Consider the following 24,857-nt stretch of genomic DNA (forward strand, 5'->3'; position numbering starts at 1 on the left):
TGTTAAATTCAGTTGTACTTTTTCTCAAGCCAATGAACTTATTTAATCATTACATTACTGTGCTTTTTGGGTGAAAGAGTCACAGCTACTTTTAAATTGGCTGGGCCCACGAGACAAGATATAAGGTGCTTCTATTTTGTTTTGCATAATGGCTGTGCCAGGTTACATTAAACCAAAGTGCATATTCAGATTTTATTTCTTCTATATCCTCACTCAGACTTCTGACTTTTTGATTATTCAAAAAAAATGTTTGAGGTATTATGTCATGGTCATTTGGACTTGCATTACCCCCAAGTAATGGCATTGAGTATACTTGTTAATAGTTTGTACAAGTACATGCTGTTTAATTATGTGTTACTTTATAGTTTGGTTACTAATGCATTATAAACATTTTATTCCCTTACGTAGGCATCTTTTTCTTTGTCCTACCAAACTTGTAATAGACACTTTGCTTTTTATCAGGATTTAGTCTTATTGTAGAAGTTTTAGTTTAAATTTTTAACCTATTCTACGTTAGTTTGATTTATGATGTACAATATGGATCCAATTTCATTTTTCTAATGTGTGTATCCTGTTTTTTTATGGCTATTATATTCTATGTATTCTTGGTTCCTGTGAAAAAATTAAATTGACCCTTTATATGTATGAGGCTCTGCACTGTTTACCATCGCTCTGTGTCTCTATAATGAGTAGAATAGTTTAATCAACAAGTGTAATGGTTCTAATTATTTTCGTCGCATGAAAGCTTCAGGTATCCAAGTTCCTTTGTGACCGCGTATAATGTTTACAATTTCCTCTTTCTAAGGAAAGCATAAAATCAGAATAGGGACTATTTTGAATCTGTGCACTGCTTTGGGCTGTATGAGCATGCTGCTAATCTTCCTTTGATCCACAAATAAGCAACATTTTTTCCAGTTATCTTCAATTTTTTAGCCATATTTTAGTTTCCATTATATAGATCATTCTTCCTTGATTAAACTTATTCCTATATACCATAAGTTCAGTCTTTTGTTACCTGTAACTTTGGGGATTGATATATTCACGAAATCAATGCCATACAGTTTTTCCTAGAATCTTTTGAATTTTATAGACATTTATGTCTATGATCCATTTTAAGTTAATTTTATATTGTTTCTACATTGATTTTCCTAAATCTTAATACTCAGTTTCTCTATATTACTATTTGTTAAAACAACAGACCTTTGTCTGATAAATGGTCATCCTACTCTTAATATATTCAAGAGTTTCACTTCTGATCTAGGGCACTATTTGCAATCTTATTTTCTTAATTACCCTTTTGGGTAGTTCACTGCTAATATACAGAAATGTAGATAATTCTAATGTGGTTTTGTACTTTGATTTTTAACTTGCAGACTTCAATAATTTCTGGAGAAATAATTTTTTCTGTACAGTAATATCATTTACAAATAGATTATTTACTATTTCCGTTCTGATTCGGATATCTTATTTCCTCTCCCCAATTTCTTTGTCTAGGACTTGCATCATTAACTTGAATACCATTGGTTAATAATAGACATCACTTACAATTTAAAATTATTTAATCACATTATGCTTATTCACTTAGTGTGTCAGTGTGTGTATATACATGTGCACATGCCACAACACTCATGTGATGGACAGGGAACAACTTGAGGAAATCAGTTCTCTACTTCCAAGAATTCAATTTAGGTAATCAGGATTATCGGCAAGTGTCTTCTACATTCAAGCCATAATATCTGCTCTATGGGTATCATTTTCTTGTTTTTGTTCAATTAAACAATTTAGTTTCTCATTATTATGTGTTAAGTTTTTTTGTAAGTTTCTCACTATATAGGCTTAAGACATTTCTAACTTGTTAAAATTTTTATCATGGAAAACGCTTTCCTTTCTCAATGTACTTCCTAAACCTGTTAAGATAATCACAATTTTATTCTCCATAGTGTTAATATGGTGTATCTCATTTGTTGAATGCATGTTAAAACATGCTTGTTCGCTAAGAGTAAATCTGAGATGATATTCGCATGGGAACTTTTTTGTGTGTGTTCTTTGATACAGCGTTTCTCTGTATAGCTTTGTGCTTTCCTGGATCTCACTTTGTAGACCAGGATAGCCTCGAACTCACCAAGATCCAACTGCCTTTGCCTCCCAAGTGCTCGGATTAAAGGCGTGCGACACCACCACCCAGCTTGTATGGGAAATTTTTAATGTGCTATTGGACCACCACCTCCCAGGAAATTTCCTTTTTTCATTTCTTTGAAAACCATTCGTTCAGGAACCTCTTCAATTGATCTTTACATTTACTCTATTTATGCACTCATACATGCCATAGTGTAAATGATATCGGAGTATGATTTACAGGAATTGTTTCTCTCCTTTTACTGTAGGTGACAGATCAAATAAACTCATCAGCAAATGCCTCTATCACTGAGCTGCATTATTGGCCTCACATTTTTAGTTTGCATGTAGTATTCCTTTTCAGTTTTCCTATGGTTTATTTATAGTTTCATAGCAATATGGTTATAAACGATAATTTGGAATTTCAGCCTATTAAAATATGCTGCTTTGTGCCTAAAATACAATGTGTGAAGAGAACTATTTGTACACATGCAGTAAAATATACTGCTGTGAAATGGACCAGTATACCTAAAGCAAAGTTCAAGTCCAAATGATTCTCTATTGATTATCTAAACAGATAATCTAGCTATTGCTTAAAGTGAAATACTGAAGGATACGCTTTTCAGATGTTATTTTTTTAAGATTTAGGTTTACAGAAAAGGGTGCCAGATCTCATTACAGATGGTTGTGAGCCACCATGTGGTTGCTGGGAACTGAAGTCAGGACCTCTGGAAGAGCAGTTGGTGCTCTTAACCTCTGAGCCATCTCTCCAGCCCCCTTAGATGTTTATATATTTAGATACTAAAACATGTATTTATAAATGTTAGATCTCTCCATTTAATAGATTCACTTATAATGTAGTGACTATCTCTTCATAGTTTTTTCTGTCACTCCTTTGTTTCCCCATGTATATTTTAGTATATTATTCATTACTATTCTATTCTTTGTCCTTAAAGCTAAAATGAGGTTTGGGGCATGGTGTGTGTGTGTGTGTTATCTTTATACTTAACCAATGAAATTCCATATTTTTCTGTTCTTTACTGACCTACAAAGTTTTTGCCAAGAAATACATTGATAGTATATAGGTGTCATGATTATCCCATTGCTCTCAAAATTCTCATCTTTAAATTTTTAATGTGTAATGTCTACATTGTTCTATTGAACCTGAATATAGACCTTTCAGCGTCATGTATGAAATGCCCATAAGTTCCTGAGCCTGTAAGTTTTCAGCAGCTATTCATGACATGGACTAGCTAATCATTCTTCACTGATGGTTTTACGAGAGAAGGGACCAGGGTATCAGAAGGTAAAGATGATAGAAGATGGACAAGAAAATTTGGAATAGGGAGAATACTTTTGTCCTTTCATTAGGGCCTCTAAGAAAGCCTTGGAGCAGTCGGACTCTCAAGGGTTTATGTACTTTTCCTTCTCTGTCTCTTCTACTTAATCCCTACAATACGAAATTCTGAATGTTAATGATCATGATTGTATTCCATAAATCCTATAGGAGTCTTTACATATTAATTTTCTTGTTTTCAAATGACCTCTTTTCAAGTTCAACATTTCCAGTTCTAATTGAACAATCTGGTTTTGACCTATTATCTTATAATTTCCCTTTCATTGATTCTCCAAAATTCATTTGGCTTTGATTTCTGTATCTTCAATGAAACCCACTTTGTTCACCTGTTATTTTTAAGATTGTACTCTTTGTTCTCTTGTAGTTGGATGATTTCATTTTAAATTGTTAGGAAATTAATATGCCTGTTCTGAAAGGATTGGTTATTGGGACATTATTGTATTTCTTTGGTTCTGCCCTTGTTTTTTTATGCACATGATATACATGTATGTGAATTGCATACATAAGTGTGTGTTCTAATTCAGAGGACAACCTTCTCTTTATTCACCAGGAATGTCATCCACCTCCATTCAGATAGGGTCTCTCCCTGGCTCAACAAATAGGCCAGAGTGCCAAACCAATAAACTCCTTGGATTCTCCAATCACCCCTGCACTAGGGCTGGAAACATGTACCAATATACCTGACATTTTCACACGCGTTCTGGGGCTCAACCTCAGATGCTAATGCCTTAAAGGCAAGTTCTTTACCAACTGAGATACCTCCCAAGCTTTGTTTTCTAGTATTCCTGATTAAACTAAGCCAATGTTCTCATTTGGTAAATTAGGCATGCATCCATTGGATTTATAGCCTGATTTCAATAAGCTAAGACCTACTGGTTTGTGCAAGAATCAAGACTTGTTTGGATGCAGTGGTTTCTATTGTGTCAAGGGCAAAACAATAGTCTCCTTTCACCTTTATCTATTAAGAACATCAATTAAAATTACAAGGTTACTCAGCCACCTAAGCTGTGGAAACTCTGGTGCTGCCATAAATGAAACTATTTAAACAGGAACTTTGGATATCATTTTTGATGTATAGAAATAAAACTTGTGTACTGACACTCTTTTGCACTTCTACATTGCTGAACTTACTATAACCAACTTCGTGAGGAATCTTGCTTTTTCTACATTTGTGATGTTTATTACCTTTTCAAATTTCACGTGTTGTATTTGTCAAATTTGATCCATCTAGACCATTCACCATTATATTGAATAAAAGTGGTAAAAGTTGACATGTTTTGTTCCTAATATCAAAGAAAAATGTTTTAGCACTTCACCAATGCAAGGTTTTTTTGGCCTGTATTATGTTAAGGAAGGTTCCTTCTATTCTCTCCTAGTTTTACAATGTTTTGTTCATTGATGTCTGTGATCCATTTTCACACAATTTTTGAGTGCAAGATCTGTATCTAGATTCACACATTTTCCATGTGGCTATCCATTATTTGCCACCATTTACTGATAATACTGTACTTCCTCCATTGTCTTATTTTTGTTCTCATTACAGATTTAGTTTGACGTGCTATTTTCTTTTCCTTTCATCTTACCTATTCTTTTATGAATAACACTTAATAGCAATGCATTGTAATGAGTATTGCTGGTCCTTTTTAAATTACCCTATTAGGTTGCATATTCTCTTTTCCTCCATAGAAACCTGAGGGTCTATTTGGCAATATTGATAAAATATATTCATGTTTTGCTTAAGGTTGCATTTAATGTAGAGATCAGCATGTGTTATTGGACATCTGGAAATACTGAATTTCTCTACCCATCTATGTGGATAAATTTTTTTAACTGCATTTATACTTTTGCTTGGAAGTGTACTGTACATATTTTAGCTAAACATTTGATGGTACCAGTGTAATAATGTACTTTGTTCCAAATTCCACTCACTAATTTTTGGCATATAGGAGAATGACTGAGATTTGTGATTAATGTTTTGTCCTGCAACTTTGATGTACCTGTTTTTTTTGTTTGTTAGTTTTGTATTGTTTTGTTTTGCTTTTTGGTTTTTTGAGATAAGGTTTCTCTGTGTAGTTTTTGGTGCCTCTCGCTCTGTAGACCAGGCTGGCCTTGAACTCACAGATCCGCCTGCCCTGCCTCCAGAATGCTGGGATTAAAGGCATGCACCACCCCTGCCTAATGGCTGTGGTCACTTCTTAGTAGCAGGAATTGTGTGTGTTCTTTTGTTTTCTACATCATGCCACCTAAAACAAAATTTTATCTTCTTTTCACAAAATTATGTATTCCTTTTATTGAAAGAATTTTATGTGGGGGACCATCCTTGCCTTTTTCTTCTGTCAATTAGTACATTTGGTGTACATTTTTGGTAAATATTATTTATGAAATTAATTGTTGCCTTGAAGTGTTAATTTTCTGATTTTTTAAAATCGAGTTGGCAAAGAATTTTGTGTCAGATGCACTTTTGTGTCTTCTTTTTGCTTCTTGTGACTACTTACCTAAGATTTTAATGTTCCAGGTTTGGTTTTTTGATCATGAATTGGTAAAGAACTGTCAGATGCGTTTTTGTGTCTAATGATATATTCATGTAGCTTCTTTTTGCTTCTGTTGATCACTTACCTGAGATTTTAATGTTCCAGAGGTTTGTTTTTGTGTTTGATCATGAATTGGTAAAGAACTGTCAGATGCGTTTTTGTGTCTAGTGATATATTCATGTAGCTTCTTTTTGCTTCTGCTGATCACTTACCTGAGATTTTAATGTTCCAGAGGTTTGTTCTTGTGTTTGATCATGAATTGGTAAAGAACTGTCAGATGCATTTTTGTGTCTAGTGATATGTTCAAGTAGCTTCTTTTTGCTTCTGTTGATCCCTTACCTAAGATTTTAATGTTCCAGAGGTTTTTGTGTTTGTTTTGATCATGAATTGGTAAAGAACTGTCAGATGCATTTTTGTGTCTAGTGATATATTCATGTAGCTTCTTTTTGCTTCTGTTGATCCCTTACCTGAGATTTTAATGTTCCAGAGGTTTGTTTTTGTGTTTGATCATGAATTGGTAAAGAACTGTCAGATGCATTTTTGTGTCTAGTGATATATTCATGTAGCTTCTTTTTGCTTCTGTTGATCACTTATCTGAGACTTTAATGTTCTGGAGGTTTTTGTGTTTGATCATGAATTGGTAAAGAACTGTCAGATGCATTTTTGTGTCTAGTGATATATTCAAGTAGCTTCTTTTTGCTTCTGTTGATCCCTTACCTGAGATTTTAATGTTCCAGAGGTTTATTTTTATTTTGATCATGAATTGGTAAAGAACTGTCAGATGCGTTTTTGTGTCTAGTGATATATTCATGTAGCTTCTTTTTGCTTCTGTTGATCACTTACCTGAGATTTTAATGTTCCAGAGGTTTGTTTTTGTGTTTGATCATGAATTGGTAAAGAACTGTCAGATGCATTTTTGTGTCTAGTGATATATTCATGTAGCTTCTTTTTGCTTCTGTTGATCACTTATCTGAGACTTTAATGTTCTGGAGGTTTTTGTGTTTGATCATGAATTGGTAAAGAACTGTCAGATGCATTTTTGTGTCTAGTGATATATTCAAGTAGCTTCTTTTTGCTTCTGTTGATCCCTTACCTGAGATTTTAATGTTCCAGAGGTTTATTTTTATTTTGATCATGAATTGGTAAAGAACTGTCAGATGCGTTTTTGTGTCTAGTGATATATTCATGTAGCTTCTTTTTGCTTCTGTTGATCACTTACCTGAGATTTTAATGTTCCAGAGGTTTGTTTTTATTTTGATCATGAATTGGTAAAGAATTGTCAGATGCATTTTTGTGTCTAGTAATATATTCATGTAGCTTCTTTTTGCTTCTGTTGATCACTTACCTGAGATTTTAATGTTCCAGGGGTTTGTTTTTGTGTTTGATCATGAATTGGTAAAGAACTGTCAGATGCGTTTTTGTGTCTAGTGATATATTCATGTAGCTTCTTTTTGCTTCTGTTGATCACTTATCTGAGACTTTAATGTTCCGGAGGTTTTTGTGTTTGATCATGAATTGGTAAAGAATTTTGTCAGATGCATTTCTTTGTTTGGTGATATAAACATGTAACTTTCTTGTTTGTATCTTGTGATCACTTACCTGAGATTTTAATGTTTCAGATTGTTGGTTTTGTTTTGTTTATCATGAGTTAGTAAAGAATTGTCAGATGCATTTTTGTGTCTAGTGATATATTCATGTAGCTTCTTTTTGCTTCTGTTGATCACTTACCTGAGATTTTAATGTTCCAGAGGTTTGTTTTTGTGTTTGATCATGAATTGGTAAAGAACTGTCAGATGCGTTTTTGTGTCTAGTGATATATTCATGTAGCTTCTTTTTGCTTCTGTTGATCACTTATCTGAGACTTTAATGTTCCGGAGGTTTTTGTGTTTGATCATGAATTGGTAAAGAATTTTGTCAGATGCATTTCTTTGTTTGGTGATATAAACATGTAACTTTCTTGTTTGTATCTTGTGATCACTTACCTGAGATTTTAATGTTTCAGATTGTTGGTTTTGTTTTGTTTATCATGAGTTAGTAAAGAATTGTCAGATGCATTTTTGTGTCTAGTGATATAATCATGTAGCTTCTTTTTCTTCTTGTGACTACTTACCTGAGATTTTAATGTTCCAGAGGTTTGAGTTTTTTGTTTTTATCATGAATTGGTAAGAATTTTGTCTGATACATTTGTGTGTCTAGTGATATAATCATGTAACTTCTCTGTTTTGCTTCTTGTGTCTTGTGATCACTTACCTGAGTTTTAAATGGTCCAGAGTTGCTTGTTTTGTTTTGTTTATCATCAATTGGTAAAGAATTGTCAGATAGGGTTTTTAGTTCAGTGATATAATCGATATAATCATGTTGCTTTTTTGCTTCTTGTGACTACTTACCTGAGATTTTAATGTTCCAAAGGTTTTTGTTTTTGATCATGAATTGGTAAAGAATTTTGTCAGACACATTTCTCTATCCAGTGAAACGATCATATAACTTCTCTTTTTTGCTTCTTGTGTTTTGTAATCACTTACCTGAGTTTGTAATGTTCGTGAGTTGTTGGTTTTGTTTTTGTGTTTGATCATGAGTTGGTAAAGAATTGTCAGATGTGTATTTGTATCCAGTAATATAATCATGTAGCTTCTTTTTGCTTGTGATCACTTACCTGAGATTTTAATATTCCAGAGGTTTGTTTTGTGTTTGTGTTTGATCTTGAGTTAGTAAATTGTCAGATACATATATGTATCCAATAATATAATTATGTACCTTCTTTTTGCTTCTTGTGATCACTTACCTAAGATTTTAATGTGCCAGAGGTTTGTTTTTGTGTTTGATAATGAATTGGTAAAGAATTGTCAGATGAATCTTTGTGTCCAAGATATAATCATGTAGCTTCTTTTTGCTTTTTGTGATCACCTACCTGAGATTTTAATGTTTCAGGTTTGTTTTTGTGTTTGATCATAAGTTGATAAAGAATTGTCAGATGAATTTTTGTGTCCAGTGATATAATTGTGTAGCTTCTTTTTGCTTCCTGTGATTACGTACCTGATATTTTAATAATACAGGTTTGTTTTGTTTTTATGTTTGATCATGAGTTGATAAAAATTTGTCAGATGAATTTTTGTGTTCAGTGATATAATCATGTACCTTCTTTTTTACTTGTGATTTGATTACTTACATGAAATTTTAATTATCCGAGGTTTGTTTTGTTTTTATGAGCTGCTAGAGAATTCTGACAGATATTTGTGTCCACTTATATAATCATGTAGCTTCTTTTTGCTTCTTGTGATTACTTACCTGAGTTTTTAATGTTCCAGAGGGATTTGTTTAAATGATGAGTTAGTAAATAATTTTATCAGATGCACTTGTGTCCAGTTTTTAATGTTCCAGAGGTTTTGGGTTTTTTTCTCATGGGTTGGTAAATGATTTTGTCAGATACATTTTTGTGTCCAGTGATATAATCATGTAAAATGTGATCACTTACCTGAGTTTTTTATGTTCCACAGCCTTGCACAACTGGTATTCTTGCATTTGACATACTAATGTTTTAAAGTGTATTGTTTTACATGTAAAGCATGAGTTCCTCATATTTAGCTTGTTTAGAATGTATTATCTGCTATGGAAATTAGGGCAATGTGGGCCTCAACAAATGAGGTGGGCAACTTTCTACCCTCTGAAAAACACTGTAGAAAATTTGGTACAATTTCTCCCTTTCAAAATTTGTCAGAAATCATCAGTAAACCCATTTGAGCATGGAGCTTTCTGTTTAGGTTGTCTATTGAGTATATATATTAATCTTCTTTTGAGACTTGACAGATTATATTTTCCAAGGGGTTGATCCATGTCATTATATCTTCTATTATTATAACATCCCATCCTTTATTTCTTTACATATTCTGAAAATGTTTTTGTCCTAGTCTATAGCTTATTTATTTATTATGTTTACCAATGTCTTTGACTCTTTGAAATAACTACTTTAAGTATTTGTCTAGTAAGTACAATGCCTAGATATCAAGATCTCTTTGAATACTATAATTTTTCTTGAAAAAGCAAAGCAACCCTTTGCCCATCTTCATCAACAATGGTTTCATCCTCAGTAGAATTCCAGAGAATGAACAGATCTTACTTTCATAGAAACTCTGAAATTAGATTCTGATGGGCCACATTCTTTGCCATACTTTAATAACAAGCTAGGTACTTTACAATGAACAGGTACTTTCCCTAAACAGATTTGTACCAAAGAAAGTCAACACTCCTTTTTATGCCAATCTTCTCTTTACCAAGTTCATATTTCCTGAGAGGTATGTTTCTATCTAGTTTTATGTTGGGTTCTTGGAAAATAACTCTCTCCCAAACAAGAGAAGATGTACCATCTCTCCCCTCCTTGTCCTACCTCAATCCCTTCTTTATCCTTCCCATTTTCTGGGATACTTTTCTATCAGTGGCAACAGTAGAAATATTAGCTATATATCATATCTGATGGCTTGGTAGCATATGTCTTTTTTGTTATTGGTGTTGTTTAGTTCGTTTTAACCTGCTCAAAACCAATTTGAGTCTAAGAGTGAGGAATACCTAAAAGCCTTGTGCAATTAGAAAGGTAGGATATCAGTCTTGGATATAGCTCAATTGCACAGCATTTTCCTCTACTAACACTGCCACAAAATGGGTTGGGGGGAAATACTCATTGAATACCAATGACTATGCAAAACAGATTTCCAAATCTGAAATCTACTGTAAACATGAGATTATATGTGGGATTCTGGTACCATAAACCCAGGACACTGATGAGATACAACCTGTGAATACAAACTCGTTTTGCTATACATACTTTGTGAAAAGTTTGTTTACTGGGATTATTATCTACACAACTATTAAGACCTAGAAAATCTATGGTTCTTCGAGGTTTAGAACATTTTATATTTCTCCCTCCTCCATCTTCTCTCTCTCTCTCTCTCTCTCTCTCTCTCTCTCTCTCTCTCTCTTTTCTTGGAGTACTGCTTGCACTGCATTTTTTTCCTCTTTTGGGTGATTTCTCTGGATTTTGTATCCATTTTCAACTAATCTAAGCCCACTTTGAATAACACTATACCAATGCACACATGGTATGAACTGAAATAACCACAGTCCCTCTATCTTGCCATTTTAAAAATCACTGCTGTCATTCATCTCACTTATTTAAGTATACATAACCATTATAATTAAACACATTGTTGGTTGTTTTGAACAAAATCTTACCTATTAGGCCAATTTTAAAATAAAAAGTAATACTTTACATTCACTTACCTTTGGTGTTTTTCCTTTCTTTAAGTATGTCTGAGTTTCTCACCTATATTCCTTCTGTGTAAGACTTCAACATTCCTTACAAAGAGGGTCAACAGGCCATAACTTTACTCAATTTTTGCTTATCTGATTATTTCTCCTTCACTTTTGAAGGACAATCCTAGAGTACAGAATGATAGATAAGCACTTTGTTTTTTCACTCCACTCCAATGAACAGCTGGAAAATGGCTTACAACACTCATTAAAGCTCTACCAGCAACACTGAGCTGGATTATTGATCAATACTGAATGCTTGCTATGAGAGGTTTCTTTCCATCCCCTTTGACCTACCATGTATGCAGTTAAATAGGCCCCTGGAGTCATACACAATATTTCTTGTATTAAGCCTTTGGTATGAAGATAACATGAATGGTAAAAGTAGTACATGTGTGAGGACCCATACTGCCTATGTGTCCTCAAAACTAGGGATGTTTTCTTTACCTCTGTGTTCTTTCTGTGTGCCACACACCAGAGCTTCCAAAGTGGTTTAATGAGCTGCGCCTGTACATCAAGGTCCTCACTCTGAAGCCAGTTACTATTAATCATATGCCCTTCTGCTCTGTTTAAAAACAGGCTATTTCCTAAGTAAGCAGCATGCTCATTTCTACATATTTTCTGATTATTCTTAGAAATTCCTCAAAGATGGACCAGTTTGATTCTTGGGTCCAGTACTACAACAGTGAGATGCTGCCACACTTTTACATGGTGTTCTCCTCTGGCCTCTGCCAGGGACTCTTTGCCCTCCCTTCTTCTGCTCATAGTCCTCCTGCAGCCAGCAGGGGTGGGGGAGCCAGTTTGAGTTGATTACTTTTGACATCAGTTGTTAACATAATTTTGACATTAAGCTTCCCCCTAGCTCTGGGGTGATTCTGACTATGTCCAGGCTCTGGCTTGAGGAACCATGGGGAGCCTCTGGGGCCTCAGATCTGGCCTTGCTGGAGGCAGCCTGGGAAGAGACCTGTGTTTCTCAAGCACACGCCCTCCAGGCCTGGGGGTGGGGCCCCAGCAGATGTCTGGATTTGGTAGCCAGGGCCTGGAGCCGGATGCTGAGAATGAGGCCTGCAACTCATTTCCCCATTAAACATTCTGAGAACATCTGCACCAGTTTCCAAGGCTTCTCCTTAATTGCTTTGATTATTGTGTGAAGTTAAGAACTGGCACATTTCCGTGATGTTGTGATGAAGGTGAAAAGATCGCTCTTAATTAGATTAAAAACATTTTTTTCTTCCTGTGTAATTTCTCCTTGAAAATCAAGGCCACTTTTTTGTTTTCTTCATCCAAAGACCTCCAGAAACTTTCCTCCCCACCTCTCCAGAGGTTTCTGGGGAATGTCCTGTGAGCTCAACTTTTGGAGAAGATAGTGCTTAACCCAGATTCCATTGTATATTAAAGTTTCCTGGGGCTGCTCTTGCTGCCTGGAACCTTTCCTTGCAAATGTGTCTTGGGAGACCTGGACAGTGACTTCTTGCAGCATGGAAAGTTGCTGGGTGGACTGATTTAGTTATATAGGCAGCTGTGCTGCTCACTTTCTGCTTCCTGGGCTCACTTAGGCCTGGCTCTGTCATTGCTTATACTCTTTAGCACCTTTACTATTCAGACTCCACCCGTGGGCCCATAGAACCATTTCCATTTACTCTGAGATTTATGTGTTAGGCCTGTTATCTCCATTGTGAGAAAAGGCATTCAGGGCAAAGTCTCCAGTACTATGAACTCTGAAGTTATACAAAGCCAAGCATTGTTCCTAAGGTTTCTTGGGATTCTACAGGTAATCTTCAACTGTCATGTCACTGTCCATCTCAAGTCAAATGTATCCTGCAATCTTTGCTTGAATGCAAAGTACAACATGTTCCATAATGTGCCATAAAACACTCACATGCACAGGGTATGAAGAGATCTTCTCTGAAGGTGTTTGCATTGTAACAGTAGAAAGTCAGTGAGCAGCTGCAAGAAGCCCCTTTCTCAGAGTTTCCTGGCCAGTGTAAAGCTAAAGTCGAGGCCTCAGGCCAGATTTTTCTAGCTAACCTTCTTCCTCTCTGTCCTCTACCATGTAAAGCCTAACAAGGCTGTCTCAGGGGTGTTAACTGGTTTGGGTTTTGTTTTTTGGGTTTTTTTTTTTTTTTTGCTTGTTTTGTTTTGGGTTGTTGTTGTTATCTAGACATACCTCCATATCTCCTCATATCCTATCCCTAACTTTATGTACTCCTGAAGGCTCTTGAAAACAAATGACAAATCAATCTAGATAATGACAAATGGGACACTGTTTTGGCTCTCAAATCTGAACCCAGCTGTTCCAGACACAGTTGGACCTAGGTCAGTGATGATCTCTTTTCTCCTTCTTCCCTGACCCCTTTTTGTTCTCTTTCCCTCACTCTCTGCCCATAGATACATGTACAACTAGATACATGTATAGCTATACATATCTATATCCTTAAACAGCCATTTTCCAATTAGTATACAATGGCCACTGGCTTATATCTACCAGTAGAAAGAAGCCACAGGCTCAGGATAGGCTCTTGTTACTCCCAATTGAAGTATAAGGCATCCTTTATGTCTCTGAGGCTATGGTCCAGCCACAAAGCCCCCTCTGAAAATTGCCAATAGATTCCTGACTCTTATACACTAGGGAGTTGTAAATGAGGACCCCTCTAAGGAGGATTCAGTGAGATATTTCCAGAAGCCAAGCTTCGTTGCAGGGTATGCGAAAACAACAGGTGTCCACTCAAGCAAGGTATTTTCCTAAGCGGAACTGGGTACCAGCTGTGAATATACATTTACACTACACTTCTCGTCTTGTTCCTGGCAGCTGTTGTGGGAATGGCTTTTACACGTTCTGTCCTTGTCTCTTACTTCTCGCCTCTGAGTGGAGACACAGGTGGTGGTGGTGCTGGTCTGGCTCAGGGTCTATGAGCAGGGCATGGGCAGCTGGCACAGGCTGTGGAGCTGCAGCTCAGCAATGTCACACAGAGCCTGACTGCAGCTGTCCAGATGCCCTAGGGAGGGCTTTTTCCTTCATGGTGCAGGATCCACAGGGCTTTGGCAAATCCACCAAGACGGGGAAATTGATTGAGGGGCATAGAGAAGGGGCCTCTTCTAGGGGAGGACATAGGCAGCTTGTTTATTCCACCGGAGTGAGCTGTCTCAGGGGACTTGACTGTGCCAGGCACCGGAGGTGACATGGGGAAGGAAGAAAGCAAGGTTCCTGTGTTGAGAGCCAGGCACACATAAGCCTCACAGCAATTGAGGGGGGCAATCTCCAGAGCCTTGGGAAGCTTGTAGAAGAAGGCAGTTTGTGTTACATCTGGGAGATTAGGCAGGATTATAATCAGTTAGGAGGAGAAGGACAGGGGTGAGCAGCTGGGTGAAGTTACTGACACCAGCAAGTCTCAGCAGAGGGTAGTGGGCAGTAGAGTGGCCTGGGGCCTTACAGAGAGCTGGACTTGGAATGTTCAAATGCTGAGCTGGTAAGCAGAAGGTGAGTCTATGAGCTCAATGTGCAGGGGAAATGAAGCTAGGAAATGGAAGGCTTTGGAGAACTTGGGAGGGAAGAGCTCTGTGTCTCCTGGACAGACATCTTAAGGACAGATAGAGGAAGGTGGGTGAGGAAAGACACTCTGATATATTGTGTTAACCCCAAGATGATGAGTACAAGTCAAATAAAGAAGACTTGCACAAACTAATGTTTTTATGACTTCTAAATGTATCATACATTCAAAACAGAAAATACATATACTATAAGGAAATGAAAATCATTTGAAGTCATTTAATTCACAGGCAAACACATCACATTTTGATCTATTTCCTTCCAGTCTTTTTTTGCCAATCACCCTAATGAGTAGGCCCTTTGGCTGAGATGGAAGATGCTGTGTAGAGAGTCTGGTTTTGGTTCTCTTGAGAGAGGGTGAAACTTGGCAGTGGGTAGCCCCAGCTGGGGCAGTTGCCACGCCTGAGGCTACATTCGCCATTCCAGACCTCCCATTTTCCTAGAAAACAAAATTGTTTTGTTCTGCCCTGCACACTTAGGTCCAGATTCTGGCTCTGACAAGACAGAAGCAGCCAAAGAATGAAAGCATCAAAACTGGGACCATTTTAGGAAAATGTGACTTCACTGTCACTAGGAAAGAGTACTTTTCCTCCAGGGCCAGGTACTCTGACACTGGTTGGTTCAGCAGAGAACACCTGACATTGTTCTAGTGTCCTTTTGCAGGATCTAAGTGTCTAGGTGAGCTACCCTTGTCACATTCACTGTGGTCTCACAGTTTGTTCTGCAGTACCATAGGGCTATCTTTTCACATCTTTATAAAAGACAAACTCTGGGCTCTTCAGAGATGGGGTGACCAATGGGGGCTTCTTAGAACACAATAATTCCAAGCTCTTGCCTAAGAGGAGCAGCACCAATGTCTATAATTTGAATCCCTAACCTACTAACTCCCTTCCAGAGTTTTTAAGATGTCTGATCTGGCTCTGAGTATAGATCCAGTGGGGAGGGGGTGGCAGTCTTGACTGTTTCCTCATGGAAGAGGAGGTACCCCCATAGTCTCTGAAACATGCCTAGCAGACAACAGTCTTTCCTTTTGATTTGGAAAAACAACTGTGCTGAGGCCCTCTCTGACCCTCACTGCAGGGGCCCCATGAACCCGTCCCAGGATTAAACCAAAGAGTCCACATTCCTCTCTGGCAGGTGCAGGCCCCACCCTCTCTGGACCGCCAACCGATGTGCACATTTTCATTTCCTAATACCAGGACTGAGCCTTTCTCAGGGGTTCAGGGGCTCACCCTGGGCCATAAGGCTTGGAGATAGCACTTGTCATTCTGGGTGTGTAGAACACAGCCCCTTCTTCCAGCCACCTCTTTGCTGTTCCTTTCTTCTGTATACAAGTGATGCAAGTATTGAAATATGTATTTATGTTCTTTTTCTTTCCTTTTTTCCAAAAGAACATTTGAATCCTGGATGAAGTTTTAGCTGTGACTTGACAAGTGTATAATATAACCCAGTGCACTTGAATCTCAGCCCTGAGTCTCTAAAATGGGAATGGTAACACACTCCCACCAAGTCCCAGACCTGTGGGCCTCTTCATGTGCACACATTCCTCAAGGTTTACCGGTCTTTCCCTAGTCTCTCTGAGGATGTCATGGGCATAGAGCCCTTCTCCCAGCTATGACTAAGTAATGTCTGTGTAGTTTCCTGCTGGAAGTCTGCCGCTGGCCCCCATGGGCCATGAGCTCCTGAGTTTATTTACATTTCCCTGATTGCTAGTCGGCACAACACCTTTCCATAAGCTCATCAGGCTTTTGGTTTCTTCTCTCATGGCTTTTGTTTTTTGTTTTTTGTTTTTCCCCTGGGGGGATGTGTCTTGCTTATTTTTTGGTTAGATCATTTTCTTCAGTGCTAGGGATTTAAACTTAAGGTCTTATGCACAGTAGGAAAGCACTCTACCACTGAGCTATCTCTAGCTCCCTTTTTATTCTTTGAGACAGGGTCCTGCTTTTTTAGAGTTGTCTTGATTCACTGTTGCCCAGGCAATGTCTTAATGGTCCTGCTGCTTCAGATTCCCAAATAGCTGGGATTACAGATCTGCAGCCCCAGGCCTGGTTATTTTTCTTGCTGATTTGCTCAAGTTTTTATGTTTTATTATTTTGGTTCTCTTTTTGCTATTTAAAAGGTATTTAGATATTTAAGTTTTGACTCTGAATGTGATAAAACTAATATTTTCCTTTTTGATTGTTGCTTCTTAATTATCCTCACCCTAGGGTCATGTAGATATTCTTCTATATTCAGTCATATGGACCTTCTAGCTTTGCTTGTTATAATCCCCTGGAATGCCAAGAATGAATTTTTGATGTATGGTGTAAGAAAATTACAGGTCCAATTTAGTGTTTTCCCCAAGTGCATTTTCCATTGCCCTTGAATGTTTTATAGAAAAGGCCATCTCAAGATATGTCTTTAATACACTGCAAGTACATGTACAGGCTATTTTCTGACAACTAGCTCTGTCCTACTAGCCTGTTAATCTGCCCTTGAACCACACTATATTAATGATCGCTGTGTAGAAGTACTTGTGTTTGATAAGCAAATTAGCTACACTATACTTGAAGAATATTACTTTTTCCTAGTCATTTACATTTCCAAATAAATTTTAGAACCAGCTTGTCAAGGTGTTCACACATAAGCCTTAGTTTTCATTAAGATTTGGGAAGAATTTTTTCTGGATTGAATATATGTGTCAATAGAATAAAGGCAGTTTTGTTTACCTTTGTCATTGTTTCTGTTTAAGGTTTTGTGCTTTTCTCCATAGTTTTTAATCTATCTTTATATACTTAAGATTCTTTTCTACCATTCTGCTTCTTTTTACTTTTAATTTGTGTATGTTTTATTTGCATATATATTAAATATACTTGTAGAAGAAAAGCAAAAATAGTTTTACCATGTACCTTTTACTGCAGTATCTTATAATAACCATTTTACATTGATGAAAACTAAAAACAATTAACATTGATACAACACTGTTAAGCTATAATTTAGTCATTTTCCCAGTTTAACTACTTCATGCTCCAAGGGCCTGTCTAACCATTACATTCATTCATCAGGTCCTTAGTATCCTATGGCCTGCAACTTATTGGCTTTGATTGCTTTTGAAGAATACTCATCCTGTATCATTGCTACTCTGTGTTTGTCTAATGTTTTCCCAAAATTAGAATAGGTTTACAGGTTTGGTGGATGTCATTAAGGCAAGGTGCTTTGCTTTTCTCCCATCAGCATGATCTATTGCTAATAGTGTTAACCTTGACTACATGGGTAAGTAGCTCATTGTAACTGTTTCCTCTTTATTATACCTAGTCCTTAAGAGCAAGTCACCAGGTCTAGCCAACATTCAGGGAATGAGGAATTTTACTCTATCTCTTGCAGGAGAGTATCAGAGACTCTGTGAATGTGTTAAAATCACAAGCAATTAAAATTTATTTTGGGACTGAGGATGTAGCTTAGTGGCAGAATGCTTGTCTAGCATGCACAAAGCCCTGGATTCAATCAATGTCACTGGGAAAAAATATGGGGAGGGAAGGCTTTGAAGTTTCTACTTAAGATTTCACCTACTAATTTTAGCATTCACCCATGGATCTTTCTTGAAGCAAGCATTTCTATGGCATACTCCTAATTAACTCATTCCTTCTACACTTATAGGAATCATTCTGAAAGAAAACCCTTCATTTCTTTTTCAATTATTTGTTTATAAACATGGACTTGGCAATTTGTATTTTTCAGGTATAATCAAGTATTGTTTTGTTGCTCAACTTTTTCTAGCTTTGACATGAGCCTCTCTGACATGCCTTCCATTTACTTCCTTTCAGGTTCATCTTGTAGTTTCCCTGTGCTAGTCTCAGAAGTGTCCATTCTTCTAAAGAGCCATATTTGCCTTTACTGGAGAACTAACTGTTAGAAAATGTGATCTGGACACTGAATGTGTTCCTTGACATAAAAGGGTCACTATTTACATCTCCTTTCAGCAGATAGAAATAAGAAATTGTACGTCCATAATTGAAGTCTATACACATCCATGTTTTGTTGTATGCATCTAACCCTGAGTTTATACTGTTTCTGATCAAATAATTCATTCTTACTTTGTCCCCATTTACTAGTACAGTTACTATTTGTATAACACTGGATATGTAGTACACCTGTATGAAACAAACTTACCTACTTGAATATTGTGTTTATGACAGTATTTCTTTTAGTTGTTTAATATCCAATCCAAACATTCTTTTTAAAAGCAACAGACCAATTCCTTTCCCCTGTCTCTTTTCAGTGCTGTGTCATGTATTTGCAAGACAGAATCCACTCATCATGGTGTACTTTCTGTCCCAGGGACCTCCAATATTCTGGTTGATTTTTCCCCCATTTGTATACAGGAACATTTCCTTGGAATTTGGATGGTCCTATGGATTTTGACAAATGCTTTAAATATCATACAAAGAAGTTTCTTCACATAAAAATGTTTTGATTGGAGCCTTTTAAAGTACTCCTTTCCCCCAAAACATTAACAGAAACTGAACTGTTTCACAGCCTGAATTGTTTTACTTCTTCAAGAATGTCCTACAAACTGAATCATGCCGTATACATCCTGTTACACCTTGCTTCTTTTAATGTTCAGCAAAATGCACTTGAGATTCATCTATGCTGTTGTAGGACCCCTCACTTCATCTTGTTTTGTTGCTGAATATTATCCCATTGCATAGGTGGAACAGATACATCACGATTTGTTTATCCATTTTGCTGTTGAAAAGACACCTTTGGTTGTTACTTGTTTTCTGCAATTAGAGGTGAAATTGTTATATGTATATTCATGTGCAAGTTTTTGTGAACATAAGTGTTCCATACACTTTGGTCATAAGCTGTGTCACTTTGCATTCCTGCCAGCAGCACACTAGGGTTGTAGTCATTTTGCTTCCTTTGACTGCTTGCTGTTATAATGTCTTTGGTTTTATGCTTTTTCCATGTTCATGATAATTTTCAGTGTTATCTCATTGTGGCTTTAATTGGAATGGAATAGGTGAATTCCTATGTAAATAGGAATTTCCATAAAGACAATGGGCTTTGGCTGAGTACAATTTTACATGTTAATTTGTGACCCATTTTAAAAAAATATTTATTATTTTATGTGCATTGGTGTTTTGCCTGCATGCATGTCTGTGTGAGGGTGTCAGATCTTGGAGTTGCAGAGAGCTGTGAGCTGCCATGTGGGTGCTGGGAATTGAACCTGGTTCCTCTGGAAGAACAGTCAGTACTCTTCACTGCTGAGCCATCTCTCCAGTCCTTGTAATCCACTTTTAAAATGGATTGTTTGTTTCATTATTGTCAAATTATGAGCATTCTTCTTTCTAATGCTCTGAGTATAAGTCCTTGAATAAGTAAATGATGTGCAGCAAATCTGTGATTGGTGTCCTTGTCTTCACAATGCAAAGAATTTTAACGGTAATGAAGCCTGTTGTTACTCCTTGCTTCTTCTACTGCTTGGCAAAATGTACTTGTTGCAACAATAATTCGTTTCTAATTATGATAAAGTTGATTTTTTTTTTCCTCTTTCAGATTAAGTTTTTGGTGTTGTAGCTCAATCCACCGTCAAACCTAAAGTCCTAGAGAATTTTATGTTTTCTTAAATTTTCTTTGAGTTTTATGTTATATTTCAGATTTTTTTTTAAGAAGTAAGACTACACATAGTATGTCTTGAATTTCCATTTTATGACCACTACACATCCCTTGCATTGGCATAAATGCTAACTGTGTAAAAATTCATACACATACAAATGTATGCCCACATGTGTATGTTTGTATTGAAAATAAATGTGAAAGACTGCTGTATTAGATGTGGGAAACTTATTTCATAAAGCAAAAGAAGTATCACTGTAAAAAAACAAGATAGTCTCTGTGATAAAGCAACATAGTGTTAAAAAGCCAAAAATAGACTAAAGAAGACATTTATGCTTTATGTAACACAAGGTTATTATCTCTAATGAATTAAAAGCTCCTTTAAATGCCAAGCAAATAATATTAACAGGCAATTTTTCAAGAAGACTCCCAAACATGCCAGAAAGCAGTCAGTGAAGGTGAAAAATGACAAAATCATCCCCTCCCCAAGGCCCAGGACCACTGTAGAAGAGGGGATGGAAAGACTATAGAAGAAGACTAGAACTGACTTCTGAACATGACAACACAGCTGCACGAATATCTACACAGGATCAAGTCAGTCAACATTCTATTATTGAGTGGGAAGAAGTTCATGAACTCCAAGAGGTTCTTGATAAGCTATGGACAGTTCGTGGCTTCTGGGGAAGGAGAGTCAGTTTTTCTTTAACAGTCTGACTCCTAGCAGGCCAACCACACTCCAGTGGATGGCCCCCACACCTAGAAGTATATGAACAGCACAAACTGAAGTTGATGCGTTATTAAATTTTAAAACAAGAGAATACAAAGTTGGGGATTTAGAAGGTAGATGAGGATTGATCTGGGAGGAGATAGGGTGAATATGATCAAAATACATTATATGAAATTCTCAAAGAATTAGTAGCAATTTTTAAAATGAGAAAATCTGTTTTTATCCATGCTTAATGGGCCATGCAAAGAGTGGGAAAGTTGGAGGAGAAGAAAATTGCTACAATTTACAAGAACAATCCAAAATACTTACTAATACTACCAAAGACACACCATCTCACTTGACCCAGTGTGTCAACAGCTTTTAACAGTGAAGATGGACATTGCATCACTGCCTGATTGGCATAGAACTATGACACTTAATGTCCATAAAATATAGGATGAGTAAGTAAATTGTAATCTAAATTATGGGCTACTATGCTGCTAAAATCATTAGATGCATAACTGTGTACCTGGAGAAAAGCATGTTGCAGAACAATAAGAAAAAACTGACAAGAATAGAGGTTCATTCAAGTGTATAACGTCATATGTGCTATCAAGATGAATAAAAACCAGGAGCCAGGGATCTGCCTGGCAGGTGACTCTTATAATTGAGGACCACTGTGAATTTTGCATTATTCCACTTGTTAGAAGTACTCAATTGCTCTACATCAAACACTTTAAATGAAAAGTGAGTTGAGCGCAAACACTACTAAACTGGAACACCCTTTGTAGACTGATCTGAATCAGTCTCCTGAGCTATATGAAGTCATCTATTGGGACAATTGGAGGGCCTCCCTCAAAGAGCACCTGGTTAGTACAGCATCATGGCCAAAGCAAGGAATTCAGTTTGTATCATGATAAACAGAGGTACTAGCACCCTTTATTGCCCGGCCCATTGATCTGTCAGCACAATACTAGGAGTCAGTGCCTGTATTTGTTCTTGACACAAATGTTTTGTGTGAAGCTAGTGAGAGGCCCAGAACCTGAGATAGGTCAGGTCCTCAGTTCGGGAGCTCAACTCCAGGGCAGTTACCACACTGAGGAGAACGTACCAGCCTTTAATCACTCAGTCTAGGATGTTGAGGCCCCAGGTACTTGGGGACCAATCTGAATACCCATTCACCTATTCCACTCCACTCAATGTAAACCTGATGAGTGAGGCTGAAATTTCTAAGCTTTGTCTCCATTCTTCACCTGACAGCTTTATCCCATAGCAATAGCAGCTTGAGGTGGGCATTTGAGTCTAGTTCTGTCCAGCTCTGGAGCCCCTTCATGATCGAGTTTCTACTGAAACCTAATGAACTGTCCCCATACCTTCTCCACAGTAAGGAAGAGCCCTACACTGCTGGAAGTAAGCACACCCCATTTCTTGAGAACAAACAGCTTTGCTGAGGACCTGGACCTGGAAGGGGAGACACTGCTGACGCCCATCACCCATGTGTCACAGTGAGTGTCCATCTGCCCACAGAGGCTGGGGCTCCAGGGAACTGCTCTAGCATAGAGCAGAGCTCATTCTCTTGCTGCGATGCAAGTCTATTCACTCAGTACCCAGAACTCACTGCCTACCCTGAAGAACCTGGGGCCACTAGCTGCTGGATTTGGCCATGGCTTGGGCAGGAGAGGAGAGCAGGGGCTTTCCCACCAAATCTGGAAATATGATCCTCTTGTTTTGACTTATGGAAAACTAAGCTGATCATTTTCCACTTGTTTTCATGCTGTGAGTGTCTGAGAAAATAGTTTTTCTCTCCCCTTCTCCCCTCCACCACCCCTTTAAAAGAGTCAACTTTGTTTTTTAGCATTCCCCATGGAACTTTGGCCAAAGCCATGGGGCAGATGCTGGGTGTTGTCTGCCAGTTGCCGCTACTGTCCCCAAGGGCTCCTTCAGGTGGAGGAAATGGCTGATTTTCCACGCCTTCCAGTTGGCCTTCCCCTGAGACACAGCTGGCCTGGGACACATGCCCATCTTCTTCCCTGTTGGGGCCCCCATCACAGCATCACCAGGCCAATTCCCAGTACCTCGCCATGGTATGATTTATCTGCAACATGTGACTCAAATGTTCCCAAAGCCCAGTATAGAGGCAGCCATGTGGTAGAAGCAGGCCATTCAGAATCCTTCTGGCCACTGCATCACCGAGTACTCCCCTGGAAAAGTGTCTTGGTGTCAGGGTGTTAGTGCCACACCCTTAGTCCTCCTGGGATTTACATACTGGGATGCTTTCATTCTTTCTACTAAAACTCATGTCCTTAGCCTTGTGTACTTAGTCATAATGCTTCTAGCCTATGCCTAGATTTCTTGTCTTTACTATCTTCCTGGGTGTGGGCTTGACTTTGCAGTAACTGAAGAAACTGGTGCTGAGGTCTTTTTAAGTAACCAGATAGCCAAGTTGAAGCCATCTTAGGGGAAGGAAGGATTGTCAGAAGGGATGATTATGATCATCTAGGACATGAGAGGACTCAAAGTATAAATACTAGTGTCTTGTGGTTGGTGTTACATGCAATGACAGTGCCTGCTAGGAGTAGGGATGATAAGTAGCACCATGGCAACCTTAATAAATAGGCCCTAGAGAATTGCCTAAGCCTAGAGAGGCCACTCAGCCTTCTTGTCCTCTTGATCACTCACCTCTTGTTGGTACCCATTCCATTTTATTCTTATGGCCATGGAGTAGCCTCCAGACACAAAAGCAGTTTCATCAAAAGAGGGCAGGGCTCTCAACAAATCATCCATCCAGATGGACAAACATGTCTCACAGTGAAGCCCCTGAAGGAAAGCCCCAACGGGGTCCCAGAGGAGAGGAGAGATACAAGCCCACAGTTCAACCTATAGCTGCCCCACAATCAATCATCCCTTTGGAGTATTAGTGCTGGTATTAGTACACTCAAAGCTCCTAGAGTCAAACATTGCCCATCTGTTCCAGAAGCAGCCCTAAGCCAGTAAGACAACACTGCTGAGTACTAGTCCAATTCTGATCTCCCTTCTGAGGTAACAGAGCCTCAGAGATACAAATGATGCTTAGTTAGTATGTTACCATCTATCCAGATACCACAGCTCTTCTCAGGCCAGCACTCCTGGAGTCTCTCTGAGTAGGAGGTAGACAGTCTTTTACCCAGTCAAGTCCCCACCCAGGAACACACTAAGGCCATTTCTAGGGCAATTTCTTCCAAATGTAACAGCTGGAAGTGAGCCAACCTGAGAAGGTGGGTGGGTATGAAAGGAGCCCATGATGGTACTGAGTAAAAAGACCTAAGGTAGGAACTGAGATCATAGGTTTCAGAAAAGAGATACAATCTGGTCAAAGCAGAGCTGGGGGTCAGGGCTGAAGCATCAAAGAATCTGGACACCCACATCCTCAGAAGTCAAGTGCCATCCTTGCTAGAAGTCTTAGCAAAGAGGATGACCACAGGCATGGTGTATGTCTGGGTCCTAGAACTCTATGTGCTCCCCAGGACTACTGGCCTTTCCAAGACCCCTCCTCATCCTGGGGGAACAGATAGGCCATCGTGGGCACTGTGTATGGGGTCTATGTGCCCACACCAGGACTGCATTCCTTTGCCTCTTGCACAGTCAGCTTGTTGATTGATGTCTGTAATTAAGCTAGGCTCCAGCAGCTCAGCGATGCAGCATGGCTCCTGTGGGCAACTGGCC

At 38.1% G+C, this 24,857-nt stretch overlaps 1 protein-coding gene across 1 annotated transcript in view; it reads left to right on the forward strand.

Moving 5' to 3' along the window:
• Kcnq1 (potassium voltage-gated channel subfamily Q member 1) overlaps positions 1 to 24,857 on the forward strand; it is a 310,859-nt gene that overhangs the window by 133,775 nt on the left and 152,227 nt on the right. Inside the window, exon 11 of the mRNA XM_036172121.1 lies at positions 22,540 to 22,660. Coding sequence (XP_036028014.1) covers positions 22,540 to 22,660 — 121 coding nt within the window. The remainder of the gene's footprint in view (positions 1 to 22,539; positions 22,661 to 24,857) is intronic.

This window comes from Onychomys torridus, chromosome 1 (genome assembly GCF_903995425.1).
Source record: "Onychomys torridus chromosome 1, mOncTor1.1, whole genome shotgun sequence".
NCBI lineage: Eukaryota > Metazoa > Chordata > Mammalia > Rodentia > Cricetidae > Onychomys > Onychomys torridus.